The 21,405-nt window shown below is 40.6% G+C and overlaps 1 protein-coding gene across 1 annotated transcript in view; it reads left to right on the top strand.

The window, feature by feature from the left end:
• Window positions 1-21,405, top strand: part of RFX7 (regulatory factor X7) — a gene marked incomplete at its 3' end in the record, with an annotated part of 108,185 nt that overhangs the window by 80,139 nt on the left and 6,641 nt on the right. The window contains exons 3-7 of the mRNA XM_080707986.1: window positions 553-635; window positions 1,756-1,878; window positions 15,391-15,507; window positions 17,436-17,520; window positions 18,814-19,021. Coding sequence (XP_080564112.1) covers window positions 1,769-1,878; window positions 15,391-15,507; window positions 17,436-17,520; window positions 18,814-19,021 — 520 coding nt within the window. The 5' untranslated portion in view covers window positions 553-635; window positions 1,756-1,768. The remainder of the gene's footprint in view (window positions 1-552; window positions 636-1,755; window positions 1,879-15,390; window positions 15,508-17,435; window positions 17,521-18,813; window positions 19,022-21,405) is intronic.

Consider the following 21,405-nt stretch of genomic DNA (forward strand, 5'->3'; position numbering starts at 1 on the left):
GAGGATCACAGGTTCAAGGCCAGCCTCAGGAATTTAATGACACCCTCAGCAGCTTAGCAAGATGATGTTTCAAAATAAAAAGGGCTTGGTGTATAGATCAAGGGTGAAATGCCCCTGTGTCAATCTCTAGTACAAAAACAAACAAAAGAAAAGATCCTAGAAATCATCTAATTCGTTTTATAGTTGTAAAGAAAATTTTCCAGAGCCATGCCAGTTAGGTTTGAACTAACACTGAAAATGTTTATCTAGGCTTTGGTTGTAATATCTGTCCTGTGGTATTATAAAACCCTCCTTCAAACGTTATTAAAATTGAGAAGCTTTTCTTTAAGCATTGATTTATGATTTTATGTAAACCTCAGTGCTGTTTTTGTTAACGAATACAGTGAAAGTATCACCTTCTTTGTATTATTTTAGAGATGAGAAAAAAGTCTAGATTGTATTTTGATTGGCAGGTGACTCATTTCATCTCTTTAATGTAAATAGCCAAACACTTTTCGGAAAACAAGTGGGTTTTTTTTTAATGATTGTTTTTATATAATTCTTTGTAACCAGCAAGAAGTTGAGAAGTTTACAGACCTAGAGAAACTCTACCTCTACCTTCAGCTGCCTTCTGGTCTCAGCAATGGAGAGAAAAGGTATATCTATTCTTGTCTTTGCTAGAGTTACATTGTTTATAGGACTTACTTAGGATTTATGTGTGGGCTATGCACTGTGTTTGTTGTTATTTATAAGCATTTTTAAATCATTAGAAAACAGTTGTAAAACAGTAGGACATTTTAGTTTTTGGTATTTTGTCAAATATTTACATGCAGTTTTTGCTAATTCATTTTACTACTGGGAAAATATTGTCAAAATTGAAAAGAAAACCAAAGAATAGATGGATCAGTATTTTGAGAAATAAAGTGCAAGAGGTTTTTTTTAAATGGTACTGTCAGGTAAGCATATCACAGAATAGTAAAAAAGAGGAAAGCCGGGCGTGGTGGCGCACACTTGTAATCCCCGCGCTTGGGAGGCAGAGACAGGAGGATCGCGCAGGTTCGAAGCCAGCCGCGTGCGCTGGCTTAGGAGACCCTGTTTCCAAATAAAAATGTAAAAATAGGTCTGGGAGTGTAGCCCGGAGGTAGAAGGGCTTCCAGGAACCCCAGTACCACCAAAAAAAAAAAAAAAAAAAAGAGGAAATACCAGTATAGAACATGAGTTCCTGATATGTGTAAGTTTTAAGTACCTGGAATAATACTTTAGTTTCATCATTAAAAATATTTGCCAGGCATTGTGGCACATGCTGGTAATTTTAGTACTTGGGAACCCAAGACAGAAGGATTGCAGGTTCAAAGTCAGCCTCAGCAATATTTCAAGGCCCTCAGCAACTTACTGACCTGTTTCAAAATAAAAAATAGGACAGAGGGTGTAACGTGGAGGTAGAACACCCCTGGGTTCAATCCCCAGTAACACTAACATACACTTATACTCACAATTTAATTTTCATCTAGACAATATTGAGAGAAGTTCTTTAGTCATTCTGTTCATTAAATTTTCCTTACCCTTTTAAGTATTTCTCAGAATTCATTTCAGTTGTATATTATTCAACATACTATTCCTTTAAAACTATGTGTAAAAAGAAATGGGATGAAATTTCTGTTACTTTCACCTTTTCTTTCTTACCTCAGTTCAAATTTTATAGCTGTTTTAATTATCTATGTCCTAGAAACTTAGTATCTAATTTGAAATTAAATAATTTTTTATTTTAATAATTAGTGATCAGAATGCCATGTCATCTAGTCGGGCACAACAAATGCACGCCTTTTCCTGGATTCGGAATACCCTAGAGGAACACCCTGAGACCTCACTGCCCAAACAGGAAGTCTATGATGAGTACAAGTAAGTATCACAAGACATATGTCCTCCGTTAGAAAGGTCAGCCACACTTGCTCAGTGATGAGTCTTCTCGTCGATGAATCTCAAGCTGATATATGGATGTTGCACTTCCAAATCACTAAGAAGCTTCTACCTCCAAGCTTCTGTGGTAGTACAGAAGTAATGCAAGGCAGGATCACCAAAGAAAAGTATTTTTCTAGATTTCTTCAAATGTCTGAGCAAAGTCAGGCATGGTGGCTCATGCTTGTAATCCCTGTACTTGAGAGGTTTCGACAGGAGGATTGCAGTTTTGGGCCAGCTTTAGCAACTTAGTGAGGCCCTCTGCGCACTAGTGAGACCCTGTTTCAAATTAAAGAGTAAACATAGGGCTGGGAGTGTAGTTTAGATGTAGAATGCCCCTGGGTTCCATCCATCCCCAGAACTGCACACATGAAAAAAATGTCTGAGTATCTGAGGGTAGAGGGACAAACAGTGAAGACTGCTAAGTTAAAAGGCTTCCTGCACAGTGTTTGGAACCCAGGGGCATAATGAGACACCACCTCACACACAGTGGAACGGCTGCTATTACAAAAAAGGAGAAACTAGTGTTGGCAAAGATGTGGAGAAATTAGAAACGTTGTACATTGTTTGCAGGAATGTAAAATGGTGAATGCACTGTAGAAAACAGAATGGCACTTCCTCAAAAATTAAAAATAGTTATCATAGGAGCGAGAAATTCTACTTCTGGGTCAACACTCAAAAGACTTGAAAGTAGAAATCACGCAGATATTTTCAAATGCATGTTCATTGCAACATCATTCACAACAGCAGAAAGGTGGGAGCAGCCCGAGGGTCTCCCGGTGGGGGAATGGCCAAGCAAAGTGTGTGTACATAGGACAGTGTGATGTCATCTAAAAAGGCCCTCTGAGACGTGCCAAAGCACGATGAACTCGAGAACCTGACACTAGTGAAACAAACCCGCCATTGCAGGACAAACGCTGTGTGGCTCCACTTAGGTGAGTGGGTGCCGAGGTGGCCTATTGGAAGACAGTTGAGGGGAAGATGAGAAAATGAGAAATCTGTGAGAAGGGAAATGGAGAAGGGGAGAGAAAAGACAGAGTATCAACCACACCCCAGGGAGTGAAACCACTGGAAACACAGGGAAAAGAGAGAAATGGGGAGAGGAATTCTGTGAGAGAGACCCTACCAAGGAAGCCTGGGAAAATCCTACCTGAAAAGTAGTAATGCATTTGGAGTTGACAGCTCAAACGCTGTAGCTATTTATATCTTGAGGTATATTTGATATATGTACTTATCTGTCGAAATGTGAATGAAAATTAGGAATGCTGAAATGATCACTTTTATGCTTTAGTTTATTATCTCCAGTCAGTTACAAACACAACAGTGCTGCCTGCATCTCTCTCTTGCTTGCTTTTGATTCCAGGGTGTTCTGTGCTACAGTGTTTTTTCTGTGGTTCTAGCGCCAGCTACAATGTTAAGTAAGCAGTATTGCTATTATGAACCATTCTACAGAGCTGTTATTCCTTTGTCTGTAACCTGTACTGTGAGTTCTGTCTGTCTGTGGAGATTTCAGTGTCTTCTCATCCCCAGTGTTACACACTCACAACGAGGTACTTTTCTGGGATCTTTTCACTCATTGTGCGGGACATGTGTGGATGGGCTCTTTCAGTATGAAGAGCATATCTTTCATTCTGAGAATTTTTATATTTAATAACTTTCCCCTTCTACTTTTTTTCATTCTCACATATGGGTCTCACTATTTAAATGATACTATGAGTGAACACATGTATACGTCAGTATCTCGGTAGGATAAATCCCAGTATGAGAAATAACTAAGAATTGCACATCTGTAATTTGGGACACATGATATGTAGGAATGTGAATATGTTTTCATTTATTCCCTGCATTGTCTCTCTTCTTTTATTGTTGCCATTCGGTGTTGGTTTTGTTATCTTCGTGTTAGAGATTTTCTCCTTATATCTAGTGATCTATTTAAATGTGGCAAGCACAAAGAAAGAAAGGAAGAGAATGAAATACTTGGGAGTTCCATGTATAGCCATAAAGTGCCCTGCAGAGACCAGACAGAGTCCTCTGAGCCAGGCGTGGGCCACACACCTGTAATCCTAGTGCGGGGAGGCTGAGACAGGAGGATGACAGGTTTGAAGGCAGCCTCAGCGGGTGGTGAGACTTAACAACTTAGTCAAAGCTTGTTTTAAAAAACCAAAGGCAGAAAGGGCTAGGTTGTAGCTCAGAGGTAGAGTGCCCATAAGTTCAATCCCCAGTATCTCCTCCTTCACAAAGAGTCCAAGGATGGCACACACTGGCTGCTAGCAGCAGCTTGGGACTTCAGAAAATGGTGAGAAGGAGGACTGACGGGACATCCCAATAAAAGATGCCCTCTACTAGCCGAAGCTCAGAAAATTAATAATCACATTTTCTCTCCTATGTGGAAGTTAGAAAGAAAAGGGACATGTGGGTTTGATCTAGAATGCCCCAGACCTCACAGAAACAAGATGACCTCTGAAAGCAGAGTGCTTGCTGAGAGATGCCCTGGGCTGCCTTGCCCTCATGCTTTCTGCCTCCTTGACGTTAAAGCTCCTTCTTCCAGGTTGTGCGGTGGCCAGGTGTATTGTAGTGGGAATACTCACTGAAACAGGACTTCATGGAAGTGTGGAGAGAGACCAGTAGAGTCGGGGAAGGGAGGTGGGGAGGGAGGAAGGAGAAGGGGAGGTGTGAGGAGGGAATTGACTACATGTTATGGACACACATGAATGGCTCACTGAGTCTCAGTATCATATATGCTCAGTGCACCAATAAAAATTTAAAACAGCCGGGCATGGTGTGCATGATTGTAATCCCGGTGCTTGGGAGGCTGAGACAGGAGGATCACACAGGTTCAAAGCCAGCCTCAGCTACTTAGTGAGACCCTGTTTCCAAATAAAATATAAAAATAGGTCTGGGAGTGTAGCCCAGAGGTAAGAAAACCTCTGGCTTTTGCACCCAGTACCACCCCCCCAAAAAAAAATTAAGAAAAACAATATGTCCTGTCTTGGTTTATCTACAGTTAATTAACCTCTTTTATTATACTTATAGATAAGAGGAAGAAAGATACCTATGAGGAAAAAACAAATTTGCTTTTATTTTCCCATATAGCCCAAATTTAGACTGTCCTAACTTGGATTCATCCTTCCCTGCCCCACTTTATGCTGTATCCCTAGTGTGTTAAAATAAAATTAAGCTAGGAAATGATATAGGAGATACTTAATAAAGGTTCTTCTTACCCTGTCAGGTTTGTCTTTAGATTGTGTTATATTTAGATTGGAGAGTAAAGGATAGCCTAACTTTGAAGGCATGAATGTGGCAGTGTGCCTAGATGTTTTTATTAAATCATATTAGGTTGGGGAATAATACTTTGGGAGGACAAGACAGGAGGATTGCAGGTTGTAGCCCAGCCTTTGTTAACTAGAACCTCCTTCAAATTAAAAAATAGAAAAAGGCTAGGGATGTAGCTCAGAGGTAGAATGCTCCTTGTTTAATCCAGAGCACCGTGCATGCTTGTGCATACACATGAACACACACACACACACACACACACAAAGATCAGAGATAAAAATGGAGATAAACAAATATATCAAATGTATCATTTGTACCATTTCCAATGACTTAAAAACATTTTTAAGCCAGACATAGTGGTGCACACCTGTAGTCCCAGTACTTGGGAGGCTGAGACAGGATGATCACAGGTTCAAGGCCAGCCTCAGCAACTTAGTGAGGCTGTCAGCAACTTAGCAAGACTCTGTTAAGATTAAAAAATAGAAAAGGGCTGGGGTTGTAGATTAGATAGAATACCCCTCGGTTTAATCCCCAGTATCACAATAAAAAAGATCTTTATAAAGTGCATCCTGGAAAGAGGATCTATATGATGTGCCATAGCTAAGAGATCAAAATCATGAGCACCACCAGAAAAAGGACGAAGCTAGAAACCTGTCCCGTCTCCAGAATAATACTCTACAGGATAATGGCGCTGGCGCCAAGCACGCCTTGCGAGGCTTATGAATCTCTAGTTCTGGAACTGCCATTACTTTTTAGATGTCTTCACTTCTGAGCATTACCACTGTTGTTCACCATGAAGGATCACTTTGGTTTGGGAGCAATTTCTAACTGCCTATTATAAAAACTCTCAAACATAACAAAAAATGTTAAGAGTGTAGTAGAAGAGCACTCACATATGTTCCCCCAGGCACAGGATTTGAGAAAGTCGTGCATTTCGTGGTACTTAAGAGCAAGGACCGTCACTGTGCATGTGTGTGTCACCTTGTACACGCCAGATACATCCCCAGGGCTTCCTAAATCCACCTTGAGACAAGGTCTCACCAAATTGTCCAAGCTGGCCTCCCGTTTGTGATCCTCCAGCATCAGCCTCCTGACCCGGGGATAACAGGTATGCGCCACCACACCGGGCAGGACGATCGTGTCTATAACCATACTGCCTGGGTTTCATCTAATAAAATTAACAGTTCTTTAGGCCGTCTATTGTCTGACTTGGAGCTATTTTAAATATAGAAAAAAATTAACATTTTAGGAGACCACATAGGTCTGAATGAATTGAAGTCCTTTAAACATCACTGAGAAGCAAATGGGATTTGCTAAAGTGTAACCTGCAAATGAGTTATGTCTACTCCCGTCTTAAAACATGTGGCTCATATTTGTGTACTAGCAAACTTCACTGTGCTACGTTGGCATTCACAGATGGTTAAAACTTTAGTTTTTACTTTGAGACATGCCACGTAGTTAAGTTTTTACCATTTTAGGTTATAAGATGTATTGTATTTACAAAGTTATGGGATCCTCACACAGATTGCAGCACACTCTCGTTGCCTCTCCAAACCCCTTGCCAGCAGCAGTCACTGGCTTCTCTCCTCCCTGAACTCAAGCAACAGTCAATCTATTTTTTCAATGAATTAGTCTAATCTGGACATTTCATATAAATGAAATCATATATTGTGTGGACTTTTCTGTTTGATTTCCATTATTTAACATATTTTCAAGCTTCATCTATTGTTGTAGCATGTATAGGTATTTATTCCTTTTTTATAGCCAGATAATATTTCAGTACATGAATATATAGGTTGGGTATTCCTGAACCTAAAATCAAAAGTTCCAAAATTCAAAGCTTTTTGAACTCAAAAAGGTTGATGCTCAGAAAGTTTCAGATTTTGGAGAATTTCAGTTTTGCCTTTTTTGAACTACGGACACTCCAACAGTAAAAGCTCAGAAATCTGAAGCGTTGTCGTTGCGACATTTTAGATGAGGGAGACTCAGCCCATACTGTGTTTTACCCATTTATTAGTGGGTGAGTGTTGGAGTTATTCCCACTTTTTCATTATTTTGAGTAGTACTGTTGTGAACATTGTCGGTACTTGTGTGGACATAGGTTTTCAGTTCTCTTGGGCATATACCAAGAAGTAGAATTACTAGATCATATGAAAACTCTCCATGTTAACTTTTTTGTGCTTTTATTGGTGCACTATAGTCTCACATCATCATGTAAAGCATAGTGACTGTGACATTCGTGCACGCAGCACTTGGTGGGCTTTCTCTAGCTCCCTCCCCTACAGAGTACTGAGGTGTGGTTGGTGTTCTCACACCTGTACAGTGTCAGGGGAAGTGACTCCTTCACTGAGACTCCACTCCCTTCCCTCCTTCTCTAGACCATCTCCCTGGCTCAGTGGAGTTTCCCCTCCATTAGCTGAAGTCCCCTGGTTTACTGATTACCCTCTAGCTTCTGCATATGACTCTTTAATTTCTGTGACTGGCTAATTCAACATCATGTTCTTTAGGTCTGTCTACTTTCCTTCAAATGACATAATTTTGTCTGTTACCACCAAATAGAGTTCCGTTGTGTGTATATCCCATAATTTTGTAATCCATCTGTTGATGGGCGCCTAGGTTGGTCCCATACTTTGGCCGTTGTGAATTGTGCTGCTGTAAGTATGGATATGCATCTGTCACTGTGACATTCTGATTTTAGTGCCTTTGGAAAGATACTTAGGCATGGCACAGCTGGGTCTTACGGTGGATCCTTTCTCAGTTTTCTGAGGAATCTCCACATTGATCTCTGTAGCAGCTGCATAATTTGCAGCTTCCACCATTGGTGTAGAAGAGCTGTATTTCCCAACACCCCTGCCAGCATTAATTGCCGTTTGTATTCTTGATGATTGTCATTTTAATTTTGGTTAGATGGGATCTCAGTGTCGTTTTGATTTACATAGGCCTATTTGTTAATGATGTTGGGCATTTTTCATTTATTTATTGGTCATTTCTATTTCTTTTGTGAAGTGTCTATTTAGTTCAGTTGCCTATTTCTTGATTGGGTTGTTTGCTTATTTTCCAGTTAAGTCCTTTTTTTTTTTTTTTTTTTTTTTTTTTTTTTTTGCAGTACTGAGGATGGAACCCAGGAGCATTCTACCTCTGAGCTATACTACCCCAGCCCCTATTTTTTTTGGTGGTACTGGGATTCCTGGAAGCCCTTCTACCTCCGGGCTACACTCCCAGACCTATTTTATATTTTTATTTGGAAACAGGGTCTCCTAAGCCAACGAGGCTGGCTTCGAACCTGCAAGATCCTCCTGTCTCTGCCTCCCAAGCGCGGGGATTGCAAGTGTGCACCACCACGCCCGGCTCCCAGCCCTATTTTTTATTCTTTATTTTGAAACAGGGTGTCACTGGGTTGCAAAGGGCCTCACTAAGCAGCTGAGGCTGGCCGCAAACAGCAGTCCTCCTGTCCGCAACCTCCTGAATGCTGGGATTACAAACATGCCTAGCCACTATGCCTAGCTTCCGTTAAGTTTTTAAGTACTTTGTATATTCTAGATATTAGTCCTCTATCATTGGAATGCCTGGCAAGGATCTTTTTGAATTCTCTAGGCTCTCGCTTTGGACTCTTGATCTTTTCCTTTGATGAGAAGAAACTTTTGAGTTTAATGTCATTTCGTTTATTAATTCTTAATTTCCTGAGCTTTGGGGGTCTTATTGAGGAAGTTTCTGCTTGTGCCTATATCTTGGAATGTTGGACATATGCCCTCCTCTAGTCATTTTAAAGTCTCTGGTCAAATTTTCAGGTCTTTGATCCATCTCAAGTTGACTCTTGGGCAGGATGAGAGGTAGGATTTTAATTTCATTTCTCTGCAGATGGATAACCAGTTTTCCCAACACCATTTGTTGAAAAAGCGGTCTTTTCTCCAGTGTATATTTGGCACCATTACAGTTGGCTATAATGTGTGGATTTGTTTCTGTATCTTCTATTGTTCCATTGGTCTGTGTGTCTGATTTTGTACCAATATCATGCAGTTTTTATTACCATAGCTCTGTACTATAATTTGAAGTCAGGGATTGCGATGCCTCCAGCATGGTTCTCATTGCTGAGCATTGTTTTGGCTATTCTGGGTCTTTTATTTCTCCATATGAAATTTAGGACTGGTTTTTCAAGGTCTTTGAAGAATGACGTTGTTTTGATAGGGATTGCATTGACTCTGTAGATCACATTTGGTAGAATGGTGATTTTGGCAATACTTATTCTGCCTCTTCCTGAGTGTGAGAGATCATTCCATCTTCTAAAATCTTGAATTTCTTTCTTGAAGTGTTTTGTAATTTTATTTGTCTTTTACCTCACTGGCTAGATTTATTCCTAGTTATTCCATTGTTTTTGAGGTTATTGTGAATGGAATTATTTTTTGGATTTCTTTTTCAGTGGATTAATGGTTGACATATAGAAGTGCTACTAGGTTTTGTTTTTATTTTGTATTCTGCTACATTGCTGAATTTGTTAATCAGCTCTAGAAGTCTTTTGGTTGTTTTTTTTTTTTTTTTTTGTAGTCTTCTAAATATAGGATCATTTTATCTGCCAATAGATTATTTGTTCTTTTCTTTTTGGTAGCACTGGAGATCAAACCCAGGACCTTGCACACACAGGCAAGTACCATGGAAGTACATCCCACAAGTACCATGGAAGTACATCCCAGCCCTTTTGTTCTGCTAAGCTTTTCACACTGGCCTCAAACTTTCAATTCTCCTCCTTCAACCTCCCAAGTAGCTGGGTTTACACACAGGCCTGTGCCACCACACCCAACCCTCAAGGACAGCCTCTACTGATTACTGTTTTTCTTTGTAAGAGCCAAAACACTTGTACACAAAAGTGGGAGGATGGGAGCTATTGAGATTGAACTCAGAGGCATTCTACTTCCAAACTACATCTTCAGCCCTATTTTAGAGAGTGAGTGTGTGTGTGTGTGTGTGTGTGTGTGTGTGTGTGTGTGTGTGTGTTACTGAGGATTGAACTCAGGGGCATTCTACCTTCAAGTTACACCCTCAGCCCTGTATTTTATGTTTTATTTTGAAACAGTGCCTCAGAAAGTTGCTGAGGCTCGCCATGAGCCTGTGAACCTCCTGTCTCAGCCTCCCAAGTCCTGAGATTACAAGTGCACCACCACACTGGGTTTATTTTTTATTTTGAAATAGAATCAGGCAAAGTTGCTGAGGGCCAGCCTCAAACCTATGATCTTCTGTCTCAACCTTCCAAGTACTAGGATTACAAAAGTGCACCACCTCACCTCACTAGGAGATATATATCTATATATCTATATTTATATAAAATATATATTAGTTCTCTGAATATTTCATCAATTATTATTTTTTGCAAAGTAGACATTTAAGTAATGTGGCACTCTGAAAATCAGATTAGACACCCCACAGCTTATTGTAGTCATTGTTTGGTTGGTGGTGGGTTTTTTGTTTTTTTGTTTTTTGTTTTTTTTTTTTTTTTTTGGTGGTACTGGGGTTCCTGGAAGCCCTTCTACCTCCGGGCTACACTCCCAGACCTATTTTTATATTTTTGAAACAGGGTCTCTTACACCAGCGCGGCTGGCTTGGAACCTGCGCGATCCTCCTGTCTCTGCCTCCCAAGCTCGGGGATTACAAGCCTGCACCACCACGCCCGGCTTGGTGGTGTTTTCTGAGCTGTATAGTCTGTATTGTTTTATCTGGCCACTGCAGTCTTCTCACTTAAGTTTGTGGTCAGGTAATGATAGGCCCAATTTCCTTAGACACCAGGAACCAGTAAATCACCTGGCTTGCCAAGGGGCACTGTGTGTGTGTGCGCGTGTTAGTGCTTAGCCACACAGTTGACCGCTCCTCCTTGCTCTTCACTTCCTGCTTTCTGGAGGCCTCGAGTTTCGAGTGTAAGACTCTTGAAGGTCTTTTCTGAGGATGCATACGGTCCATTGCATGTGTGTGACCTTCTACATCCTCAGGAATGACTTGCTTTTCATAGCATCTCCGGACATCTTATTTCAGAGCTTCTTCATGCTTTCTGTTTAGTCTGTTGTTTGCCACATCTGTTAGTCACCATCTTGAGCAGCCATCAAATTAAGGCACGTGCCTGTAATTGTTTTGACAGTTTCTCCTTCTTACCCTACCTCACCAAAGAGAAGGCTTTACAGTGGACAAGCTCTGAGTTAAATGCAGACACACTTGTAGGTGGGATCTTTATGATACGATTCCAGTGTTTTATGAGTGCTTGGTCTATAGATGGTTAATGTCTGGTTTATTTTTTGTTTTGTTTTGTTTTTACAGTACTGGGGATGGAACCCAGGGGCATTCTACCTCTGAGCTACACCCCTAACCCTAGTTTTTATTCTTTATTTTGAAACAGAGTCTCACTGAGTGGTGAAGGGCATTACTAAGTAGTAGATGAGGCTGTCCTCGAACCGCGATCCTCTTGTCTCGGCCTCCCAAATGCTGGGATTACAAGCGTGCACCACCATGCCAGCTAATGTCTGTTTTCATATCATCTGAGTATTGTCTGTGTAGTTAATCTAAAACAAAGAACTGAGACAATCCAGAAATGAAAATGTGCAAATAAAGCTTACACTGCGCCTGTGGTCAGCATATTTATCATATTCATGTGTGTGTATGAAATCGCTTTCCTTTAAGAATATAACAATAAAGCCGGGCGAGGTGGCGCACGCTTGTCATCCCCGCGCTTGGGAGGCTGAGACAGGAGGATCGCGCAGGTTCGAAGCCAGCCTCGGCTACTTAGTGAGGCCCTGTTTCCAAATAAAATATAAAAAAGGTCTGGGAGTATAGCCCAGAGGTAGAAAGCCTCTGGGTTCCACCCCCAGTACCACCAAAAAAATAAATAAATAAAAATAAAAATATAACAATAAAAGATTACCAAAGAATAGTCATATTAAGTAGCTCTTTCATAGGCAACAGTGAAAATTTAAGTCTTTTTAATTTACTTTTTTTTTTTTTTTTTTTTTGGTGGTACTGGGGTTCCTGGAAGCCCTTTTACCTCTGGGCTACACTTCCAGACCTATTTTTACATTTTTTTATTTGGAAACAGGGTCTCCTAAGCCAGCGCCCGCGGCTGGCTTCGAACCTGCGGGATCCTCCTGTCTCCGCCTCCCAAGCGCGGGGATTACAAGCGTGCGCCACCATACCCGGCTTTAATTTACTTTTTAATGTGATTAAGTAATTGAGGACAGTTATGTCTTTTTTAATATTGGGGATATACTAGGTGACTATCGCTAAAGGTTATGGAGTTCTATTAGTAATTTATAAATTTCAGGATAAGGTCCATGATCATGAGTAAATCTTTTAAAAGGATTATTAAACAAAATGATGGGAAGGAAAAGCAAAATGTAAGGGAGGACCTGTTTAAAGAGGTCGCACACAGCAGCAGGAGGTGTCGTGCAGTAGAACACTTGCTTACCATGCATGGGGCAGGCCCTGGCTTCAATTCCTAGCACCAAAAAGAAAATAAATTTATTGTATGGTTACCAAAAATAAGGTGAATTTCAAGGATGCTACTTGATTTTAGTTCAAATTTGGCTTAATAATACCAGAAGCAACCCCATATTTCCATCAGGCCCTACACTAGAAGAGGCTGTGTTTTAGTCGGCTTTCCTCATCATTGTGACCAAAGCAACGGCAGCAGCTTCGAGGAGGAAAGGTGTGTGGGGCGTGGTCTCGGGGCTCAGTGCTGCGCATGGTGGCACATGGCAGTAGGACACCAGCCGTACGTCATGCAGCCAGCAGCAGAAAAGCCAAGAGGCTTCCAGGACTGGGAACATAGTCCAGCCGAGACCACACCCCCCCACGGCCTTCCTCCACCTGTCCGTAGCTCCTCTGAATCTTGCTAATTGAGGAGGTGCTTTCAAACATGAGCTTTAGCCAGATGGTGGCACAGGCCTGTAATCCCAGTACTTGAGAGGCTGAGACAGAAGTATTGCAGGTTCAAAACCAGCCTCGGCAACTTAACAAGGTTAACAGCAACTTCGCAGGACCCCTTATCAAAATAAAAAATAAAAGGGGCTAGGGTGTAACTGTTGGAGGTAGGGTGCCCCTGGGTTCAATCCTCAGTGTGCGCGAACGCATGCACACACACACACACACACACACACACACACACACGCTACATCAGCCTACCCATGTATAGTGGCACATACCTGTGCTTGGTTGGAGGGCTGAGGTAAGAAGACCACAGGTTCAAGAACTGCCTCAGCAATGAAGTGAGACTTAGTAGTCCTGCAAGACCTTGTTTCAAAACAAAAAATGAACTGGGCTGAGGATATAGCTCAGAGGTAAAATGCCCTGGAGCTCAATCCCCAATAACAAAACAAAATTTGAGCTTTGGATAGACATTCCAAACCAAAACCGTAACACTATAATAAATCAACAGATCTGTGCAGCCTTTTTCAGGTGTGCTACCCCCAGGGCACCAAACCATCACCAGATACTACACTGGTGATGAAATTATAAAAGACTCTTAAATTATGTTTCTACTATGTCTTTGGGACTTCCCTAAATTTGTATATTCATGATGTGGATCTAGGTGAAAAGAAAGCTTTGAATAGAAAATGGTAACTCAATAAGTCCTCCTCTTTATAAATATTAGGGAGAAAAAGCCGGGCATGGTGGTGCATGCTTGTAATCCCAGCATTCGGGAGGTGGAGACCAGAGGATTGGGGTTTGCAGACAGCCTCAGCTACTTAGCGAGGCAAGAAATAAAGAATAAAAAATAGGGCTGGGGATGTAGCTCGGAGGTAGAATGAATGCTCCTGGGTTCCATCCCCAGTACACAAAACTAAGTGAGTGTGTGTGTATGTATGTTAGGAAAAATGGATACTGTGGATGATAATTTAGTTGTGTGCTAAATATTTAGTGTGCTCACAGTTATTAATTAGCAATAAAATTATCTGTCAGATAAGAAAAGTAGTCCATATCCTTTCCAGATGCACTTTTCTGTTCAAGTTCCGTATTTATACAATGTGTGTAATAAAAATGCTTACATCGCGGTCATTGGGAGGACTGGTAGGATAACACAAAGCACTGAGAAAAGCCAGTGTCCAGTGGCTGTTTTATTAGGTGTCTTATGACTGTATTTTGCTACCATCCGTCTTTTATGGTGTTTTGTTTATATATTTGTATCATTAAACAATATTTAACTCACAATTAATTTGTAATTGGTATGAGTAAGCACTAAAGATTGAATTGCTACTGTGGATTAATAATAATCTGACACCAAGTTAATGTTAATTGATACCATATCATGCTTGATGAAACTGCAGTTTAATTTATAAAGCAGGAAAATAAGATGTAAACTAGCCAAGATCTCCACAAGGCCTGAAATGACCTATGGTTTGTTATATAGCACTGACTTCAAAATTATGAATATATATACCCTGGAAATCTTACTAACCTAGATTTAAAACAGAATCACTGAATATCTAGATCTTTCCAATGGGGAGAAGGCTCTAATAATAAATTATTTTTTTATTAGAACCGTTGGGATTTGTATAGGCCACCTCACAACACAGAGTTGTCCTCATCAGAGAAAGTGTTCACATTTGTGGTGACCCATCATGTACATCTGTACAGTTTCTGAATTCATACCCAGTTCTAAGCTTTCACAGAACTAAACGGGTGCTAAAGGAATAATGGGAGACCACTAGATCAGAACCTCTCTGCTACCCTTGTTCTTAACCTCATCAGTATATGTGCAGTGTTGGTATGGTTGATCTGTAAGGTCCCTTTTAATTATAACACACCATGCTTCTAAATTTTAAGCCATCTAGTAATATTATCTTTAAATGTCTAACTTGCAAGGTGTTTATATTGGAGATTATTTCAGGATGCGAGACTAATACATATGTGGAAACATATAGCCCTGTTGGGTGAGCTGAATGTACTCCTTTTAGAGGATGGATTGGAGAATGATTGGAAAGCTCTGTGCTGACACTGTATCTTACTGCAAATTTCCTGAATGCTATTGAAGGCAATACCTTCACCCTGAGGGTGAAGCCAGCTGACTAAACCTGAGTTAACATGTGTCTCAAAAGCATGATGAGGATCTATCATTTCACTTTGTCAAAGGGATCAAGTTGTATTAAAGCAGCACCATGTTATGCAGTGTTGAATTCTGTCACTCTAAATGGATCCCTCCTTCTTTTGCAGGAGCTATTGTGACAATCTTGGTTACCATCCATTAAGTGCTGCTGATTTTGGAAAGATTATGAAAAACGTCTTTCCAAACATGAAGGCGCGTCGTTTGGGCACTAGAGGCAAATCTAAATATCCTTTACCAAAATGTTAATAGTAACCTCTTTAGGTTCTCACTTGTTATAGAATGTCTGATATTGTCATTCACTTGGTAATTACATTTAGAAATAAATTTAAACCAACAAATATAACTCAAAAGTACTTAGAATAATTATAATATTATTTTCCTACCTTTTATCAAACTGCAAAAGAAATAGCAAATAATGGCTCATGTGTTTATCAGGATTATGATAGATTTTACCTTTCTCTGTCATGGTAAAGTGTTTATGGTCTGATCTCTTTTGCTTTAAACAATAAGAATTAGTAAAACATGCTATGTATACTCAGCAATTGTAAATTATATCACCAATAAAATTGGAGAGAAAGGTGTTAACTTATCTTCTTACTTTCCTCTAATTTAGAAATATAACAGTCTCTCCGGGCGTGGTGGCGCACGCTTGTAATCCCCGCGCTTGGGAGGCAGAGACAGGAGGATCGCGCAGGTTCAAAGCCAGGCGCGTGCGCTGGCTTAAGAGACCCTGTTTCCAAATAAAAATACAAAATAGGTGTCTGGGAGTGGAGTCCGGAGGTAGAAGGGCTTCCAGGAACCCCAGTACCACCAAAAAAAAAAAAAAAAAAGAAAGAAAGAAATATAACAGTCTCTTTGGTAAAACTAAGTAATAATAATACAACATTCAAAATATGTCTTGTGGAACTTGTACTGAAAGATTGGTGTTCCTTTTCAAAGTGGTTTTCAACCAACCATTCTAAGCTGTATTGAAATTAAAGGAAGGCATAGAGTCCTCTTCACGTGATAGAGAGGAGCAACCCTAAGTAGAAATGAAAACCCAGGTCCGGGTATGGCAGCGCACACGTGTGACCCCAGGACGCGAGAGGCTGAGATTGAAGAACTGCAGGTTCTTGGCCAGCTTCAGCAACTTGAAGAGGCCCTTCGCAAATTAGTGAGATCCCGTTTCAAAATAAAAAGTAAAATACAGCTGGGGTGTAGTTCAGAGGCAGAATGCCCCTGGAATACCACACACAAAAAGAAAGTTTCCTGTAATCCCAGAACTTGGGAGGCTGAGACAGGAGAATCACAGATCCCAGGCAAGGCTGGGCAACTATTCAAATAAACCCTGTTCCCTGTTTCAAAATAAAAATAAAATAGGGCTTAGGATATAGCTCAGAGGTAGAATGCTTCTGGGTTCAACCCCCAGTACCACAAAAGAGAGGAAGGGAGGGAGGGAATGATTGATTGATTGATTGATTGATTTAGAATTTATTAACCTTTTTTCTACTCTTGGAAAATTGTAGAAGAGTTGGTTTTTCTTGCTAGAAATGCATTCATTTTCTTCCTGCTTAGCTCTTGGCCTTTCTCAGAGGTCAGAGGAGCTGAGTGGATGAGCAGGACAACGGCTACTTGCTGTAGCCGCCCAGGTGCTCTTGGACCACTTGCTGCTCGGCCTGGCCTTGTTTTCTGAATACAGACAAAAATATCTGGATGTGCCTTTGGCACGTTCCAGGTGATAATCCTGTGTGTTTTAGTAGAAAGAGAAATGAGAAGGTTAAAGTCCACATGACAGCCTGGAGAGCTGTTTTTGTCCCTGCCCGGGCTAAAGTTTCCTTGCCCTGTGCCAGGATTCCACCCGGCTGTTCCTCTCCTTCTGACCTCTTTGTTACTAGTGGCTGGCACAGCATATTAGAAACATTTATTCATAAAATTTATAACACGTGAGAATCATTTAATTTAAGTAATAATACTTACGTTCTACCAGAACATTTCCAGTGTCAAGAGTATAAAAGTTTTCCTGAATTTCTAATATAAAGGTGTTTCTTACTGAAGAGTTCAGAAAGTCGAAGTTATCTCTTGTTGATTTTATTCTTATTTCATGTATAGCTACTTCTCAAGTGATAGGCAGTCCGCTTAATTTAGAGAATTTTAGACCTTAACTACTTATTACATATTGCTACAGTGGACTAAGGAAAAAAGCTTTTGTTCATATGCCAACCCTCCCCAACCTTGACTTTCACAAAACTGGAGATGGGGTAAGAATTCTACCATTTCTTTCTCTCTTTTTTTATTCTTGTACTAGGCATTAAACTCCAGGGGTATCCTACCTCTGAGCTACACTCCCAGTCCTATTTTATTTTTTATTTTGAAACAGGGTAGCATTGAGTTACCATGCGCCGGCTCCCAAGTACAAAGATTACATGCATGCAATACCATGCCCAGCTCTACCTTTTTGTTGTTGTTGTTTGTTTGTTTTGTTTTGTTTTTTGCAGTACTGGGGATTGAACCCAGAGGCAGTCTACCTCTAAGCTACACCCCAACCCTATTTATTTATTCTTTATTTTGAAGCAGGATCTCACTAAGTTGCAGAGGGCCTCACTAAGTAGCTGAGGCTGGCTGCAAATATGTGATCCTCCTGTCTTAGCCTCCCAAGTCCTGAGAGCAACGCATGCGCCACTTTGCCCGGCTCACCATTTCTTTTAAATAAGTAGCAGTGGTGCTAGGCATGTGCTGAGTGGTAGAATGCTTGCGGTAGCACGTGTAGGGCCCTGGGTTCAGTCCTTTGAATCAGAGTCAAAATGCAGCCTATGAAGGCACTGTGCCTTTTACAAGATAAAGGAGCAGAACAGGAGCTGAAAGATGTTACCGTGTATGACCTACATCAGCATGAAATTTGGGAGATCAAAGACTTATACTGGTTCATAGATATGTCCAGGATATATTGACTAGATGTGTATGGGCTTATGTAGTCAAGAGGAGAAGATGTAGAACAGTATGTATAGTGTTAAAAAAAAATTTTAGAAGAGAAAATATGGCTGCTGGCAGAGTTTTATTGATGTTAGAAAAGGCTTGTAGAAAGATTCAGAACATCTGTTAGTCTCCATAAATGTTTAACAACCACTTGAAATGTCATATTCACCAGGGTGCTGACTGCTATGCACTGGTGGGTATGGGTCTCCTACTTACAGAGCTGTTATGTCTGCCAGTAGGCCACTTCATTAACCCAACAAATTTAGATTATATATCCTAATTAAAATATATCTTTTTTTTTTTTTTTTTTTTTTTTTTGGTGGTGGTACTGGGGTTCCTGGAAGCCCTTCTGCTTCCGGGCTACACTCCCAGACCTATTTTATTTTTTGAACAGGGTCTCCTAAGCCAGCGTGGCTGGCTTCGAACCTGCGCAATCCTCCTGTCTCTGCCTCCCAAGCGTGGGGATTACAAGCTTGCGCCACCACGCCCGGCATAAAATATATATCTTCAATGTGCTTCAATTTAATTTCTCTGATCTTTCTTTTAAAAGTTAATTTGTCCTTTCTTAATTTGTTTAGCTGGAAGGAGCTGAACCTTCTGGGCAGCTTCAAAATATTGACGAGGAAGTTCTCTCTTCTGCTTGCCGTCTTGTATGTGAGTGGGCCCAGAAGGTGCTGGGCCAGCCTTTTGACACAGTCCTGGAATTAGCCCGCTTCCTCGTCAGAAGTCACTATATAGGCACCAAGTCAGTGGCAGCTCTCACTGTAATGGCAGCAGCACCAGCAGGTAGGAAATCAGTGTTACCTAAAACTGGCAGAGTAGCACTGTATTTAGAGTTGGTAACAAAAGAAGAGTGTGATTGGAGAACTTCAGAACTTCTTTATCTTTTGTATTTGTATGAGTTTATTCTTACTTCACACTAAATTGAAATGAGTTTGTTAAGCCAACAAAATACAAACAGTAATCTTTTTATTATAGAGCTTAATGCTGTGTGTGTGTGTGTGTGTGTGTGTGTGTGTGTGTGTGTGTGTGTGTTGTGCTGGAGATTGAACCCAGGGGCTACCTCCAAATGACATCTCCATCCCTCTTTTATTTTTGTTTTGAAGCAGGACATCTAAGTTGATGAGAGTCTCACTGCTTGCTGAGGCTATCTTCAAACTTTAGGTCATCCTCACTCAGCCTGCCTGGGCTAAGTGGGCAAGTACTGGGATTACAAGCGTGCACCACCACATCTGGCTTTAATGCTGATTTTTATACATTGCTTTACTAGACTTAAAACTATTTGGATTCCCCTGCTGAGATTTATTTTTCTGTTGCTATTTTTTAAATTTAAAGTATGACTGTTTATGTACTTTTAAGTATATATGCATCCATTAATGGATTAAATATTAGAAGTAAAATAAGAATGAATTTTAAAATTACATGCTAGACTCCATCCTAGACACTAAGCCTTTCAACAGAATGGTCTTTGGACATTGTGATAGGTAAACAAAGAATAAACTGTGTGAAGCATTAATATAAATAGCAATAGTGAGGTCCTCTGCAACTCAGTGAGGCCCTACTTCAAAATAAGGAATAAAAAATAGGGCAAGAAGCTGGCCATGGTGGCACATGCTTGTCTTCCCAGCATTCAGGAGGCTGAGACAGGAGGATCACGGTTCTCGGACAGCCTCAGCTACTTAGTGAGGCCTCTGCAACTTAGTGAGACCCTGTTTCAACATAAAGAATAAAAAATAGGGCAGGGGTGCAGCTCGGAGGTTGAATGCCCCTGGGTCCCATCCCCAGACCCACAAAATAATAATAATAATGATAATAATAATAATATAAATAGCAAGAGGGATGGATTTTAAATATGCATCCAAATGAAGATTTTAATTCAAAGAGGAATTTTTGAAATTAACAGTATTGTTAGAATAAATGATTCCCTCAAATTAATAGCTGTATAAAATATCAGTTCTGCTGAAACTTTTCAAATGTCTTATTTCAGTCATACCTTATAAATGAAAGAATTCATAAATAGCATTATTACACTAGAAAGTTATGGTATGTTAACATGAAGCTTATTTTCCAGAATGATTTTTTCTACATATTAAATCTAAATGTTTTAAACCTACAACATATACGTCAGGTGTGGAGGTGCACGCTTGTAATCCCCGCGCTTGGGAGGTGGAGACAGGAGGATCGCGCAGGTTCGAAGCCAGCCACGCTGGCTTAAGAGACCCTGTTTCCAAATAAAAATATAAAATAGGTCTGGGAGTGTAACCTGGAGGTAAAAGGGTTTCCAGGAACCCCAGTACCACCAAAAAACAAACCAAAATAAAATAAACCTACAACATATTTATTCTGGCAAGAATTATAGCATCTATAGGTGTGTGTATGTAAAATCTGTCCTCTCGTTTTTTGATTGAGGACCAGTTTCGGCAAAATCTCTTACAAGAGGTCATAATTTTACAGTCTGCATGTAAACTTTCTGACCTAAATCTGTTTGTTCACTTACTAAAAGCAAGAGAGCTCGTTCAGCCCAGTGTAACTAGGTAGTTTGTATTGCTTCATTTAATTATTCCAGTGGTCCTGTGGGATAGGTGATATTTATTCCTAATTTGTAGATCAGGAAATAGACTTGGGGCAGATAAGCAGCGTGGTCAGGACTTCGATCCTGATTTGTCTCCAAAGCCCAGATTAGCTCAGTTATCATACTGTCTTTTTGTCTTCTGGCACACATGAGGCTGTAGAAGGTGTGGACCCTTCATTCTTCTACGCCTGCTGACACCAAGAAGGGTACTTGGGCAGACTGAGGACAGAAGGGCAATCACTGGGAAAAGGACATCACTGTGTCCTTTCCCTCATTCACAAATCTGACAGAAAGGGGTACTAAATGAATAGAATGAGTGGGGTTTAAAGTACTATGGATGGGACTCAGGGGCACTCTGTCTCCGGGCTACAGCCCAGCCTTCTTTTTTTATTTTTATTTTGAAACAGAGTCTCACTACTTGCTGAGGGTGCCTCAAACCTGAATCCTCCTGTCCCAGCCTCCCAAGTACTGGGATCACAAGCTGTGCCACCACGCCCAGCTTCAGTGAATGGATTTTTAAAGTATAAGTGTAAATCAAGGGGTTTTAACAAAAGTACTAAAAATTACACATATAAACAAAAGTTTTTTCCTCCCCCGC

The sequence above is a fragment of the Muscardinus avellanarius genome (genome assembly GCF_963383645.1).
Source record: "Muscardinus avellanarius genome assembly, chromosome: 12".
Lineage (NCBI taxonomy): Eukaryota > Metazoa > Chordata > Mammalia > Rodentia > Gliridae > Muscardinus > Muscardinus avellanarius.